This window comes from Fringilla coelebs (assembly GCF_963513975.1).
Source record: "Fringilla coelebs genome assembly, chromosome: 6".
Classification (NCBI taxonomy): domain Eukaryota; kingdom Metazoa; phylum Chordata; class Aves; order Passeriformes; family Fringillidae; genus Fringilla; species Fringilla coelebs.
This window is the reverse complement of record NC_140034.1, coordinates 40,936,878-40,950,736: the sequence shown is the minus strand read 5'-3', so window position 1 is coordinate 40,950,736 and position 13,859 is coordinate 40,936,878. Positions and strand designations below refer to the sequence as shown.

The window sequence follows — 13,859 nt, the reverse complement described above, 5'->3', positions numbered from 1 at the left end:
GTGGAGCTCTGTCAGAGGGAGAATGTGGGAGCAGAAGGCCATTTGGTCAGACCTGGCAGCTTCAGGACTCATGTTTACAAAAGACTTTAGTATTATATTGCCTTGTGTAATAATGTCAGATAATCAGTGGTTTTTAAAATGCACCTTGACTTCACTGGCTGCCAAACACTTCAGTGGGAGACTATTGAAAGTGATGTATAGTTTCCTTTTTTGAGTGAATGTAATTCACTTTCCTGAAGCCCCAAAAGGTACCCTCTTAAATAGTGGCCATGTACCATTCTTGCTTTTCATTAATTAAAGTTTTAGATAATCACAACCTTTTGTGCTTTTTAGCCTGAATGGACAATTAAAGGCTAAAACAGGATGTAAATTCAGGGTAAAAATTTGGGATAGAAAGCATGTAGCTTTCAGTGTTTGTTCCCACAGTTGGGATACCTGGACAAGCTGTTGTGGTTTTTCTTGGGCACATCCCATGTGCCTCGGCCCTGAACTGAAGAGAAGTTCAGACTCCAGGTCAAACAGAGCTGAAGACACAAGCATAAATCAATGACTTGTTTTAGTGCCACGTTAAAACAACATGAGTGGCTGGCTTTTCTGACCCTCCTCCCTTTCATTTAATGTGCTTCTTTGGCTCTTCTTTAAAGAGGGCTCTGTAGAGTAATTTCAACTCTTATCGGCTTGCTGACAGCTATATGAGCCTTTCTGCTGGCTCCAGGCAATCACTGCCAGCGTGTGAAACATCCCATTCTTGCAGTGAAATGGTCTTGGATAGAGTTAAAGCAAATGGGTGGTGGAGTTTTCCTGTGGGTGGTGCAGCTTACATGAAAGAGATGGGATTTAGTTCTTGTTAACCAATTAAACAGAAATTCATTTCAATATCTGGACACTAGATGCTCTTTGAGCATACTTAGGCTTTTACAAGTACTTTTAATGAGAATATTAAATGTACAGCTGCAGTTCTTTCCCTGACAAGGGACAGCTTCTGTCTCTGGGTTCTGTAGAATCATCATTATCAAATTTAAGAAAACTTTCATCTGTCTGCCATTTGTAGCATTTTAAGGAGTGTGACTGCAGAGCCTAACCCTGCTTTAATCCTCCCAGAGTGCTTCAGTGAAGCTCTGGGTCCCCCATAAATGTCAGGCCTGGACAATTTGCCATCTTATCAGATGCAGTGAAGGTAGTTCCAGCCCTCTCACCCCTCCCCCAGAGGAAAGATTTGTTGCTGCAAACAGCAAAGGAAAGAAAAAAAACTTTTTCCTGGCTTACTGCCAGGATCACCATGGGAGTTGTAGAATCCTTGGCATTTATATATGAGACCTTCACTGCTCCCCTCTCCCTTCAGTTGTTGCAGAGAGTATCCTTATCCTAGATTTTTTTTTCTTCTTGTCTGTCCTGCCTTGTTGTTTTTCAGAATGAAGGAAACTGTCTTCGTGGCATCTCTGAGAAAGGGCTCTGAAATTTGAGATCAATCAGCACCTCTATGTATAATTTTTATAGGATACATTTGGGTTGCTTTTGTATCTACATTGGCAGCTTCTAAACAGTAAAAGGTTAAACTTAACTGTACAAGGAAAATTATGCTATTCTAAGACAATTTTATTTTGGGTTTCAGATTAGATTTTAAGAATCTGTGCTTTAAGAGTCTGTATCATGTTGCACAGTGGATTTTTGGATACCCTTTGCAGATTGCTATGCACAACTTGAATAGACTACAGATCACCCAGATGATCCAGAAATTGGAAAGGCATGTGCTTTTAGAAAGAATATTTGCAAATAGTCTGTCATGCACATGAAGCTGTCATGCACATGAAGCAGACAATTGGATGATTAAGCATATCTCCTGCTGGTGTTGCACTCTTTCTTTGTTACTCTGTGCTTTCCCTCTGCTGCTGTAGAGTCTGTACCACATCGCATTCCTTATCAAAGCAGCAGCTGCTTGCTTTGTTTGCCCCCTTTAATTATGGACAGTATTACAACTTTAGCATTTATCTATATAGCATAAATACACTGCATTGCTGTAGTAGTTTGCATGTGAGTATATTGAATAGAATAGTAAATACACCTTGGTCTTGTATCCATTTTACTGATGAGTAGATATGTAAATAACTTTGCAAGGTCAAATAATAATAATAATAATAATGGAATTTGGAAATCTAGATCCTGTTTTAATGACCTTATCAAATGTATCTTACAAGACAGTAGGAGCATCTGGCTTTTAAACTAGAAAGGTCTTACGTTTTCTATAGAAACAATTTACTGCCAGATAATCTTCAGCCAGTTTTTCCTTTAATCTTTGTCTGTAAATTATGCAGATATATTGAATAGTTTCTTAGATGCCTGGAGGTAGGAAAGTTATGCATCTTTTTTGCAAACTGAATAGTTGGCTGTTTTAGGAATATACTGTAATGTCCCTTGGTTTTCAAATGCTGTAATTTGTATCTGAGGTTTGGCTTGTTCCTTTTCCTTTTTTTTTTTTTTTTTTTAAATTAGCTACAACTTTGAATGCTCTTTAGAAATTAAAACGGCAGCTGGCATTAGTTGTCATTGAATTCTGGTGACTTAGTTCTGTAGAGATGCTATGGGCAGAAGGATTGTAGAGGGTGTGCTAATATCCTCAGATGCTAATGTTGGAGTAGGGAATCATGGATAGAAGTTTGCCTTCATACTGTAAATGCTATTCCAGATGTTTTCCAGGAAGAAATAAATAACTCTTGTTGATGTCTTTCAGTGATTTTTTTCATGTAAGTTTATTTTCAATCCTGTTTCATTGTGGTGTGACTACCATATAGTATTATCACAACCTGCAGTTACTATTCACCTTCGCCATTTCATCAGATAGCCATACACCATGTGCAGCTTGAGCCAGAAGGATAATGTATTTTTATATGGCTCAAGCTAAGATCAGTTATTTTTAAGATGTGGAGGAAGAAAGCAGTGCCATGTCCTAAATGGAATTTTTCCAGTAGATGTGGAAAAACCCTCATGACTGCCAGTCCTTCAGCTTTTATCCTCAGAGAAGTCAGTAAGATGTATTTGTATTCAAGCAATGCTGGCAGTAATGTCTGTGGTTAAAGTTGTCCAGTGTTGAGAACTGTGTTTATGGGGGTATATGTGTTATGTTTGTGCTTATATAAAACAGAGCTGTATAGCTTACAGGAAACTGAGCAAAACATGCCTTCATCAAAAGGGCAAGTTCTTCCTGGTATAGAGCTTAAGCTCTGAAATTGAGGTATGTGCTGATTTTTGACAGCTATAATATGGCGGTAACCTTACCTAGTTTTTTTTTTCGTCCTTCAAAAAGCTGTCCTTTCATGTGTATGATTGGCACTGGACTTGCTTTGTGTTTAGCTTCTCTAATCAAGGGAATTTAAGCTTCTATTCTCCCAGCATTAGTACAGCAGTCATGGGAAATCTCAAACAAGCCAGATCTTATTGCAGCAGTTGACACAAATAAAAGCAGTTGTGCTTTTATTTATTTATTTTTGATGCTGGATGCTGATTAAAAGTTTCCAAGCATCCTTTAGCTATGCTATAAAGCCAACCAGCAGAGAGCAGGGCAGCTGCCGAGGGAGGGAGATGCTGGTGGACACAGGACAAGATCACAGTGGGAAGCATCAGTGTGTGTAACTCAGAAAGCTGGGAAAGGTGTAAACAGATCCCCAATTTATCTATAGGGTGGGCTCTCCAAACACTGTTTTATTGGCCAGTGGCTCCTGCTTTACTAACCTCTAACCTCAGCAGTACTCAGAGGTGCTGCCCACCAGCCAGCCTTGTCTTTGAACCTCCCTTGGCTCCTGCCACCTCAAAGACTTGCAGTCAGATTCCTGTGTTTTGCTTGGGACCTCACCTCTCAGCAGGATGCCTGCAGCAGGGAAAACTGATCTACCCTGAGAACATAGACATATTTGAAGGCAATACCCCTAGGACTAGAAACCTATTGCTTTCAGTTTCAGGAGCTGTCCATCACTTGTCAAGAAATGTGGATAAAACATCTTCCCACCCCCCAACTTCTGGGCATGCAGTAGTTGAATGTTCCCTGCAATTACTTAGATATATATTTGTTTTCTGTTATTTTCCTGACTGCTGTTGAATCAGTGATAGCATAATTCTAGCTCACTGTAGGTCTGGTTTTATGTTGTGTGTGTCGAGAACAAACATCATAATAAGGATGATATAGGTTCAAGTATTTTTGACTGCTCCCCAGGTTCGGCGTGCCTGCCACTTCCTTTGCAGTAATGATCTGGTGAAATTGGAGTAATTACAGAGCCATGCAAACTCCTGGAAACTGGAGGGAAGAGAGTGGGCTACTTTTTGTGTCTTTACATCATTATTCATGACTATGTAGATATAATGGCTTATCTGGAAGCTATAATAGTATCTATTGCTCTTTTTCAGCTGTGTTATTTTTATGGTGTCAACACATGCCATTTGCATTGTAAATAGGAAGACAAACTGAAAGCTCTTTGGGAGCAAAGGAAATTCAGAAAATTGTAGTCATTTTTTAATATCAAATGTTTTTAAAGCTGTAAATGCTGCATGAAACTTTGGGGTTTTGTTTGCTTGTGGGGTGGTGTTTTTCTTGGGTTTTTTTTGGTTTTTTTTGTTTTTGTCCTTTTTTCCTCTCATCCTGCTGCTTTCTTTGCTGGCTCTGTCTCCATACTTTGTAACAGTATTCCCAGCCACAGCTGAGAATGGGGTGGGTTCCTTGCTGCTCATAGTGCTAGTATCTGTTTCTTGGCTCCATAACTGAAAAGTATTTTGACCATGGATTTGTAGGGTGCCAGGACAGTAAGTCAGGTTCCCTGGCTGGTACAATGTTGCCTTCTGCGACAGAGTTGCTAAGTTGACATACTCATTAATCAAAGAAGCAAGTTTGAGGTGCAGAAATATATGGAGGGAGGGGAGAGCACCAGTGCTAAGGGATATTTTTATCTATTCATGTCTTGTGTTCTTGCTATTTTTAGAATTAAGTTGTTATTACTAGGACAAGGAATAGTGGAAACCTGTATTTTAAGGGTAAAGATATTGCAGGATTTCAAAACAATATAAAAAGTTGCCATTTAATGAGAGAGAATGAAAACTTTTATTGACAATACCTTCTTTTGTGTCATGTATTTAAGCAGAAGAAGGCTCTTCATGAGAAGATGAAAACCTTAGAAACACCAAAGCAAGAAAGCCTGCAAAACTCACCACCCCTAAAACAAATTAAAAAATTCCTCAAACTCCCAAAGTTACGTGAAAGTGTGGAGGCAAGAGTGAAAATGTTAACTTTACCAGATAAGCTTCTAAGAGCCATTCTTGTATATGCACAGTATGTGTTGTATGTATGGATTACTACAATTGATGTGATTCTTTAAAAGCACCAAAGAAGAGAATCTGAGGAAGGCTGCAGTGCAAGAAGCTTAGTTTTAATATCTGAGCTTGCACTAACATTTTCTTTTAACTCTTCGAAGAGTCAGCAAGTAGTCTCCAGCAATAAAACTGAGAGTGAGTGGAAGTGAGTTATTCCCAAGTGGCTGCTATCTGAAGAGTAAGATTAGCATTTCGAACTCTGACCTCTGTCTTCTTATGAATTGGCAGCTTCAAAAAGAAAAAGGAAAAAAAGAAATTTGGATAATGGAAAGATTCAGTTTTCACTCTCTGTTGTATCTGAAGGAGGCAAATGTACTTGTTTCATAGCTGAAATTACTGCAGCAAGGTATATTGAGCCAAAGAATTAAATTCACTTACTGCTTCACTTTTGAAGACATTGTTTTTGAAGCTGAATTACAATAAAATCCAGCACCATCAAATGTCTGTCTAGAATCCCTTTCTTTAAATATTTAACTGTAATGATACAAATTATTGATTTGTTTGCTTGTACTGCTGAAGTGTCTTGTAATTAAGGAATATTCCTCTTTAGGCCACTCATATAATTTGTATAAGTTAAATAGATTAATTGAGTACACTAAAGGCTTTACTTGAGAATTGTGTGTAACTCAGTAGCATGGAATGAAAGTTCAGAAATAATATTAAAATAATGATGTCAGATTCCATTGGGAGCAAACCTTAGTTAACTGGAAACAGTGTGTGCTCTGCATTGTTCTGCTGCTCATGCCTCTTTTTTTCCTTGCAGAGGAACTTCTGGTTTGAGAGTCAGATAACCCCAATGCTGAATTATGGATTAGTCTTTGTCTGAAGTGATCATGGGCCTCTGAAACTTCAGTTCCTTGCTTATCTCCATTTTTAGCTTTAGAGGTGACATGCTGTTACTCTGAGCACTCTTCATATACTGTCTGCACTACTGCTTTTTCTTGGATAGGTCTGCAGTGAGAAACAGATGCAACACAGCCAGTTTAGGTTGAATTGAAAGATGCTTTTAATCTGATAGTCTATGGAAACATAAAAATCAGGAAACTTTGCAGTTTCAGTCAAGTTAGCATGATTTTACCAGTATTTAATTGATTTAATGGATTAGCTTTTAAAATTCCTACATAATCCATGTATGGGGACAAGAAACAAATTTTTACTTGCAATTTCTAAAGAGTTAACCTTCAGTTTCATGTAATTGTGCTGGCACCCCAAAAGAAAGATAACTTTTCAGAGTATAGCTGTCTTACTGTTTTTCATGGGCTGTGAGTTGTTTTTGAAAAATGTAACCTAGATTTGCATTTCAAATCTTCATGCCTCTCTGGGAAAAATGAGACTACTTCAGGTCCCTATTGAAGACAGAGCTTTAAGGGGAAGAAGGACCATGGCCTACAGCTAGTCACTTATTTTATCCTCTCATGATCCATTATTAAGAGAAGAATGGATTTATTGGAAGTTATTTTAAGGTACCAGAGGTCCCTATTTTTCCCTGCACTGATTACAGAGAGAATGAGCCAGCCAGCCTTAGGTTGAATGTGATTGAGTGATATCACCAAGGGTCCTAAACCAATCAAGCATTTTTTTTTAATCCCAAAATCTTACAATTTTCTAGAAACAACAAAATACTGTTTAATTCTTAATAGTATAAAGTCTTCTGAGGCTTTCTTGTAAGCCTGTGTAAAAACCCTAAACATATCACTGGTTTTAGCTGATATGAGCTGGTATCATCTTTGCTGGAGAACTGCATACTAAAAGTAGTATGTGTGATCAGCAAGGAAGCTGTTGGAACAGGGAACCAGATGTAGGAAAAATAAAACAGTACAGAAAGAGGGTGCAGATTACTATTTATAAGCAGAAAAATTTGGGAACTTGGGTTTATAAGTTCCTTAGTCTAAACCCAAAATATATCTTGGGAAACTTTTTCTAAAGTGCATATTGCTCCAAAAGAGTAACTTACCTTCTCTTTAGCCCCCTTTTGTAGGGGAGGTCAGTAGGGCTCTTGAGAGCTCAGGTTTGCTATCTGTCTGTTATATAACATCACCTATATTCATATGCATCTTGAGTATGGAGCAAACATACAAAAATTCAATTTATCTTGAACCTCAGTAGCTCATTTAATCCTACTGCCCAATGGCAGTAGCTTGGGGGAAGAGGAGGTTGCCTGGGACCAATCTGAGTAGTTTACTCGATGGGAAATAACGTGCTGCATCTCAGTAACTTAGAAAAGGTTTGATTATATTGCAATATGACATAAAACTTTAGCAGGCCTTCATGGATGCACTTCCATGTCTAGAGCTGTCAGATGCACAGCTGAGCTCTAGATAATTACTGTAATATCTTTTGTATATCTGTTGAAGATACACATTTTAGCAAAGGGTTACTGCAGTCATTTACTTCAGTTACTTAGCTAAATATTTCATTAGTTTAAAGTTCCTATTTACAAATAAAAAGAGAAGATAACGTTATTGGGTTTCTTTTTTTCTGTTCTCCTATCCATCCCAAAATTTGAAAGATTTAGAATGGTTAAGTCCCGCAACATCTCTTTGAGGTCAATATTACACATACTGCTGAGAGGCTGAAGTAGAAGCAATAAATCTAATATATGCCAAACTTTTATCTGTAAATAAGTAACAGAACAGGATTAAAAGTAGGATCACCAAGTTTCCAGGCCAGTGCTGTTGCAGCAGGTAGGCCACACTCTTTTCCTTGCATAGACTTCTCTAATCCGGCTGGGAGTAAAAACCAGGAACACCAAGAGCCATTAAGAAAGGAAAGCATTTAAGTAGAGTCACCATAGGTGGTGTGAAAATGGTTGTATTTCAAGGCCTTGTAAACCCTTTCAAGGCATTTTGGAAACACTGAACTGCTGCAGTGGGGCAGAATCTCACAGCATCATGGCGCCTGACCTAAAAGTTGAGAAAAGTGGTGGTTTATGGGCAGTTAAATTTTACTACTCTTTTGCGAATTTTTTTTCCCCTCTTGCTACTTTTACGAACTCCCTCCAAATCACGGGCTGTGAAACAACAGAAGGCTAGAAAGTTCCTTTCATGGACTGTTTTCCCCTTGATCTAAATGTTAAAGAAGGTAATCCTTTCCTTACCTTATGCCCAGTGGATGTTTTTGTCACAAACCAGTCGAAAGATTTACATTGATCTGTCTTGCACTCCACAGTGGAGCACTGTTAATGGCATTAACACTAGAACTTATAAACATTATATGAATGGACTCTGTAACCTGATGCTCTGTTGGCTTGTAAAGAGCTTATAAAGAGATGCTAACCCCCCAAGTGGGTTTATTTCTAAGGAAAATAACACCTTACCGAAATAAATGTTACTTTCTATGAGTAGGCTGCCCTGTTGCTGCATGGTGCTGCTTGTTGTCTGGAATGAAAATAAGTGCAATTGCTCCCTTCCCAAGCTCTTTCCTGTGCTGGTATGTACTGAATATTGTCAGTTTAGTTTCTTCATAGTCCAATTGAACTAAATCCTGGAACTGAAACCAAGTGGAATTGAACTTTTAGGTTGGATGCTTGCTTGCTTGGTTTAAGGAACATCTGTCTTGCAGATATTGCTAGTCTTTCTCAAGGTGTGCATGTGTTTTAGTAGAGATAAATTGATAACACTACATTATGTTAAGAAATTTTGGCTTTCACAGAAAGTGATGGGTTTCCATGGCTGACCTAATGAGGATGCAGCAGCTGGAAGTGGGGCAGGAGGAAGGAATAAAGGAAGAGCAACAACTTAGGACTACTTAGTGGCATACCCATGTTTGTGAACTTAGTCTGCAGCACTCACTGCTTGGCGAGACGAGAGAATTTGGTCTCTAATTCCTTCAGTCTTTGGCTTCCATAATGAAGTTGTCATGGCTTTGTTAAATTTACTGCAGAAATTGAATTCACTTGAACTAATTTCATGGGCAATCTATTGTGTAATGAGAACTTCCAGTCACTTCCAATCCATTGGACAACCCAATAATATAATGTATTTCTCATTGTCAGTCAAGTCATATGGTATGCTCGATTTGACTCTTCAAAGCATTGGTAAAACTGTTTTCAAAAGTAATGCTTTTCTGTCTTTCATTTTGGATCTATCCTAGATTTTCTATTTATCCAGAAATTTAGAAGGAGAAGAGAAACTGGATTTCTTCTTTCAGTTTTCAATTCCTTGTAAGCCATACAGGTTAATGTACATTGATCTGTGTTGTCTTGGCAAACAAAGTGCAAAGTAGATGTTTGATCTCTGTTAACCACGTAGGTTGCCCGTGGCCTAAGCAATATTTAGGTGTATACAGAGTTAGCTTTCTCTACAATTCTGTGGTCTACATAGTATGTTTCCTTAGAAAAATATGGAAACCTCATCAAGCAGGCTTCTAGAGTACTAGAAGCTAATTTCAGTTCAAATTGAAAGGAGGAGTCTTATTTCATCATAGTTGTAGTCTGTGTATAATCAATTCTATGTGAAAGCCAAGATCTGGAGTTACGGATTGTTTTTTTCAGGATCCTGAAGGGCATTCAGGTAGCTCTAATTAGTGCATTGCAATTAATTACCATACCTTAAAAATACTGCTTAGAGTATTAAAGTTATTCTTGAGTTTCCCGGATTCATAGATACAGAAAAGAGAAACAGAGAGGTCATTAAAGCTATGTAAGAATAATAAGAAAGTTGGCATAAGAGTCTGGAACAAAAACCTTTTTCTTTTGTTGTTACTCTCTCCTGTATCACAAATGTGTTCATGGGATTTCTATCTCTCTGTTTCTTACATTCCAACATAAGCTTTTCAACCTCACCAAGCGGAGTAGAAAATAGATTTCAAATGGAATCAACATACATCTTCCCAATAGAAAACTTTCCCAAAATATTTAGTAACTCAGCATGTGGAGCAGCAGACACTAGCAAGCCATGTTAATCAGTTCTGCTTTATAAAAGCAAACAAGGTGGGGAGGAAGTAATGAGACCCTGAAACATCTGTTTGGGGACTTCAAATCCCCTTAGAAGGGTTTGAGATCTGCCTTAAAGAAACACAGCTCCAAAAATATTACAACCAACTGTGGGAACATTTTATGGCTCTTTCCAAAAAATTAATTACAAAAATATTAGTCTACAAAACATAAATTCCCTCTGCCCTCTTCTCCAGATTTGCTTCTGGTACAAAGGTATAATCTTCCCTGATGTTGCAAGCATTCTTTAAGCAAAGAGAAGCGAGATCAGATCCATCCTAGTTTTGCTGAAGGAAGAAAACCATCTTTGATTTTTATGAAGCTAGATAATAATAGATATTACAGTATTAATAAAGAGTCTTAGAACATTATAGGAATGCTGTCATTTAATGACAATGGAATACATAATCCTGTATTTCACACTATTAATAGTTACTTAATTGCTTATAAAGTTGTATGTTAAAAGGCTACATAAAATAGTTTCTCCTTCCTACTTAATGCTGCTTACAGCAATTGTTCTAAACTGTTGAATATCATGAAAATAAAATTTGGATTCCTTTTTGTTTAGCATACTTGAACAGAGAAGTTAGCTGCTGTTGTCCATTTTAATTCTTTATCTGCTTCTGGTTTTCTTTTTAGATAGTTTGTTGTTTTGATAATATATTTTTGTTAAGGGATGGGACATGGGGAAAGAAATGCTAATGCTTTTGCTTAGCATGTGGTGTTTGCTTTATTGTCTTTTTACTTATTCTTAGCCTTTTGTGTAATTCTTCTGCTTTTACACTTGAATGTGGTAGTAATTTTGTTCCGTGTTCCTGGTAATCAGCCTGTTATCCAGCTGTTAAGTCCTATCAGGAAGAGAAATAAGGAGAGGGAAGTGATTCCATTCTAAACTGAAGTCGCTTTGCACTCTCTCTGGATGACAAGCTCCAGAGTAGTGTCATTTTGGACATACCCATCACTCTCTGCAGTTAAATTTTGAAATAGCCTGAAATAGTCACAGTTAGTGCTGTTTGCACAGTAAATGTAGTACTTCGGGGAGCAATAATCTCTTTCCTAGTTTGTTTTTTAAATTGTAACATGGATTTTTTCATCTTAAATATTTGAAGAAATATTCTGCGCAATCTGTTTTACAGATTTTATTTTTTTTTACTGACAGACTAGAGTTTTAGGGCTGGTGGTTCAGCAACAAGTCTGTATTTCTAAACCCCAGAGCTAAACTCCCCATACACTCTGAGTAAAGTACAGGGTAGCAGAAACATGAATATGTGCAATTTTGTGCTTATAATCTTTCCCCTGTACTGTTATTTAGGCTAGGAATATCCAAAAGGAAGTGTAAATGCAGGAATCACTGTGTGTCTTCTCTTAAAAAGTACTGACCTTCAGAGTGGGATCTGTTGGCATTTGTTAAAAACAGATAAGAGTTATTTTTGTTTCATCCTAAGATCTGTACCTCCAGAAACATGGTATTCCTCCAGTAATTAAATAAGGCAAATAATACAGTAACTAAATAAGGTAAATAATATTATTTAGTATTTTCCTAGCATTTTATGTAAACTGTCTCTAGAGCCTTTTTTGCTATTTAAGAAATCTGTAGCAAGAGTAAAATAGCACTTGCCCAAATTTGTGTATTGTCTTCAGCTGTGTCCTGACTCTGAAAACTTCTGCAGATTCCAATTAAAGAAAAAAATGCATTTGGTTTAATTGCTCTACCTCCTTGAAGCAAACACATACTCTTATAGCTGGTATTTAACCATAGGGAGGTTGCAAATGAAATTAATTTCTGGAGAGTTCAATGTGCTACAGTTTCCTGAAGAAAAGTAAGGTTGAAAAGAAAAATTATATCTTTTGGGCCAGAATTCTTGAACTATGTGGTTTGGTTAAGCACAGGTTAAGGTTTGGTTTCCTTCTGAGTTGGATAGGGACCTACAGAATCATTTGATAGTTCTAGGGATTGAAAAAGTATGTTTATATCTCTTAACAGAGAGTCAGATAAGTCAGCATTTTCATTTCCAAAGCCCTGCTTTTCTTCTGTAATTTCTGTCATACACAGAAACTGGGACGAGGTGAAAACTTGTATGGGACCTTAGTTTTGGAACAACTCATCTGTGAAATTCAGAGCACCTGTGTATAACAATCTCATGCTTGATTTCAGCAGTTTTACACTGTGCTAGGAATTAGCCTGGATTTACTATTGTAATAAATTAGCATGTACATGTATATTTCTATGTAAAATCATAATCATTTACTTGTAGAAATAATATTAGGTTTCTTGGAAGCTACTGGTCTGGTAGGGCTTGGGAATGCTGAAATTCTCTATCTAATCAAGTGTCTCTAATATTGATGTTAAAAAGTGACTTTAAAGTTCTGCCTTTCAGGCAGAATGCTTTTATTTGACTATTTAACTGCACTGTGGATTCCTTTGCCTTAGAAAAAATGGAGTATAACAGGAATCTATTTTGTTCTATGGTCAAACTGCTTTTGACATTTTTCAGGATGAAAACATATGATCTAAGTGTGAAGGTACTTGATTCCTTCAAATATTTTCATTCTGTTTAATCACTTGCAAAATAATGCTGCTGCTTTTTTTTATTGGCTGTGAGTCCTTTAAAGGGGTGGAGTTGAGTTTGAAGCCTTCAGGCATTATGGAAATACTCTATCTACAATAAACATGCCTCCTAATTTAATTTCCACCTGACATGTAGACTGCATGGAACAGATTGTGCATGGCAAGCCAAAATTGATTATTAAGCACTGGATCTGTGCAATGTGAAAATGAATTTTACTCTCTTTACAGGCAAGGTGGTTCTGGGAAGCATATTTTCGATCGATGAAAGCAATTGCTCTCGCTACTCTTCAGATTATCAATGATAGAATTTACCCATATGCTGCCATTTCTTATGAAGAATGGAATGATCCCCCAGCTGTGGTAAGAAAAGTTGTTTGATTTACTCATAAAACAAATTGGGGTTTTGGGGTTTTTTTCCCTCGTATGAAAGGTATGCGCTATGAAACTTGGTAATAATTCTGTGTCTGAGTTTGTGTGTATATGTGTTGTGCTGGTAACTTGCACAGATGAAGCTAATATATTTTATGACAACTGGCAAAATAACTAGTAGTTCATTTTAGGGTCTGGCACAAAGATGAGAACTTTTAACTTTTGCTATTGCAAACATTAAATTGCTTCCTTGTTTATTTATTTATTTATTCTTGATGCAGACACAAATACAAGCTTTTCTGTTTAACTCAGAGGATTTGGAGTACTGTATGTATTTGGACATAGTCTGTATGATGCAGAGAATATAGTGGAAATGCTGAAGATCTCAAAAAATTTGGAGGAATCTTTCATATAATTCTGTTGAAATAGCTAATTATTCTTGTGCCTACAATTTTCTCTGTGTTATTTCTTAACAATTTCTCTTATTCAGAAATTGATGATCAAAGTTTTACTGGATTTTTTTTTTTTGCCTGTTCTTGGCTTAATTTAAATCTTCACTGGTTGAACTCACTTCTGTTAAGAAAAAGCAGTGCAGTATTAATTAACCTCCTGCACCAAGCAGCTGGTTCTAATTTT

The 13,859-nt window shown here is 37.1% G+C and overlaps 1 protein-coding gene across 1 annotated transcript in view; it reads left to right on the top strand.

The window, feature by feature from the left end:
* The window catches only part of EXT2 (exostosin glycosyltransferase 2), a 73,423-nt gene that overhangs the window by 20,864 nt on the left and 38,700 nt on the right, over positions 1 to 13,859 (top strand). Inside the window, exon 8 of the mRNA XM_084207272.1 lies at positions 13,083 to 13,214. Within this exon, the coding sequence (XP_084063398.1) occupies positions 13,083 to 13,214 (132 nt within the window). The remainder of the gene's footprint in view (positions 1 to 13,082; positions 13,215 to 13,859) is intronic.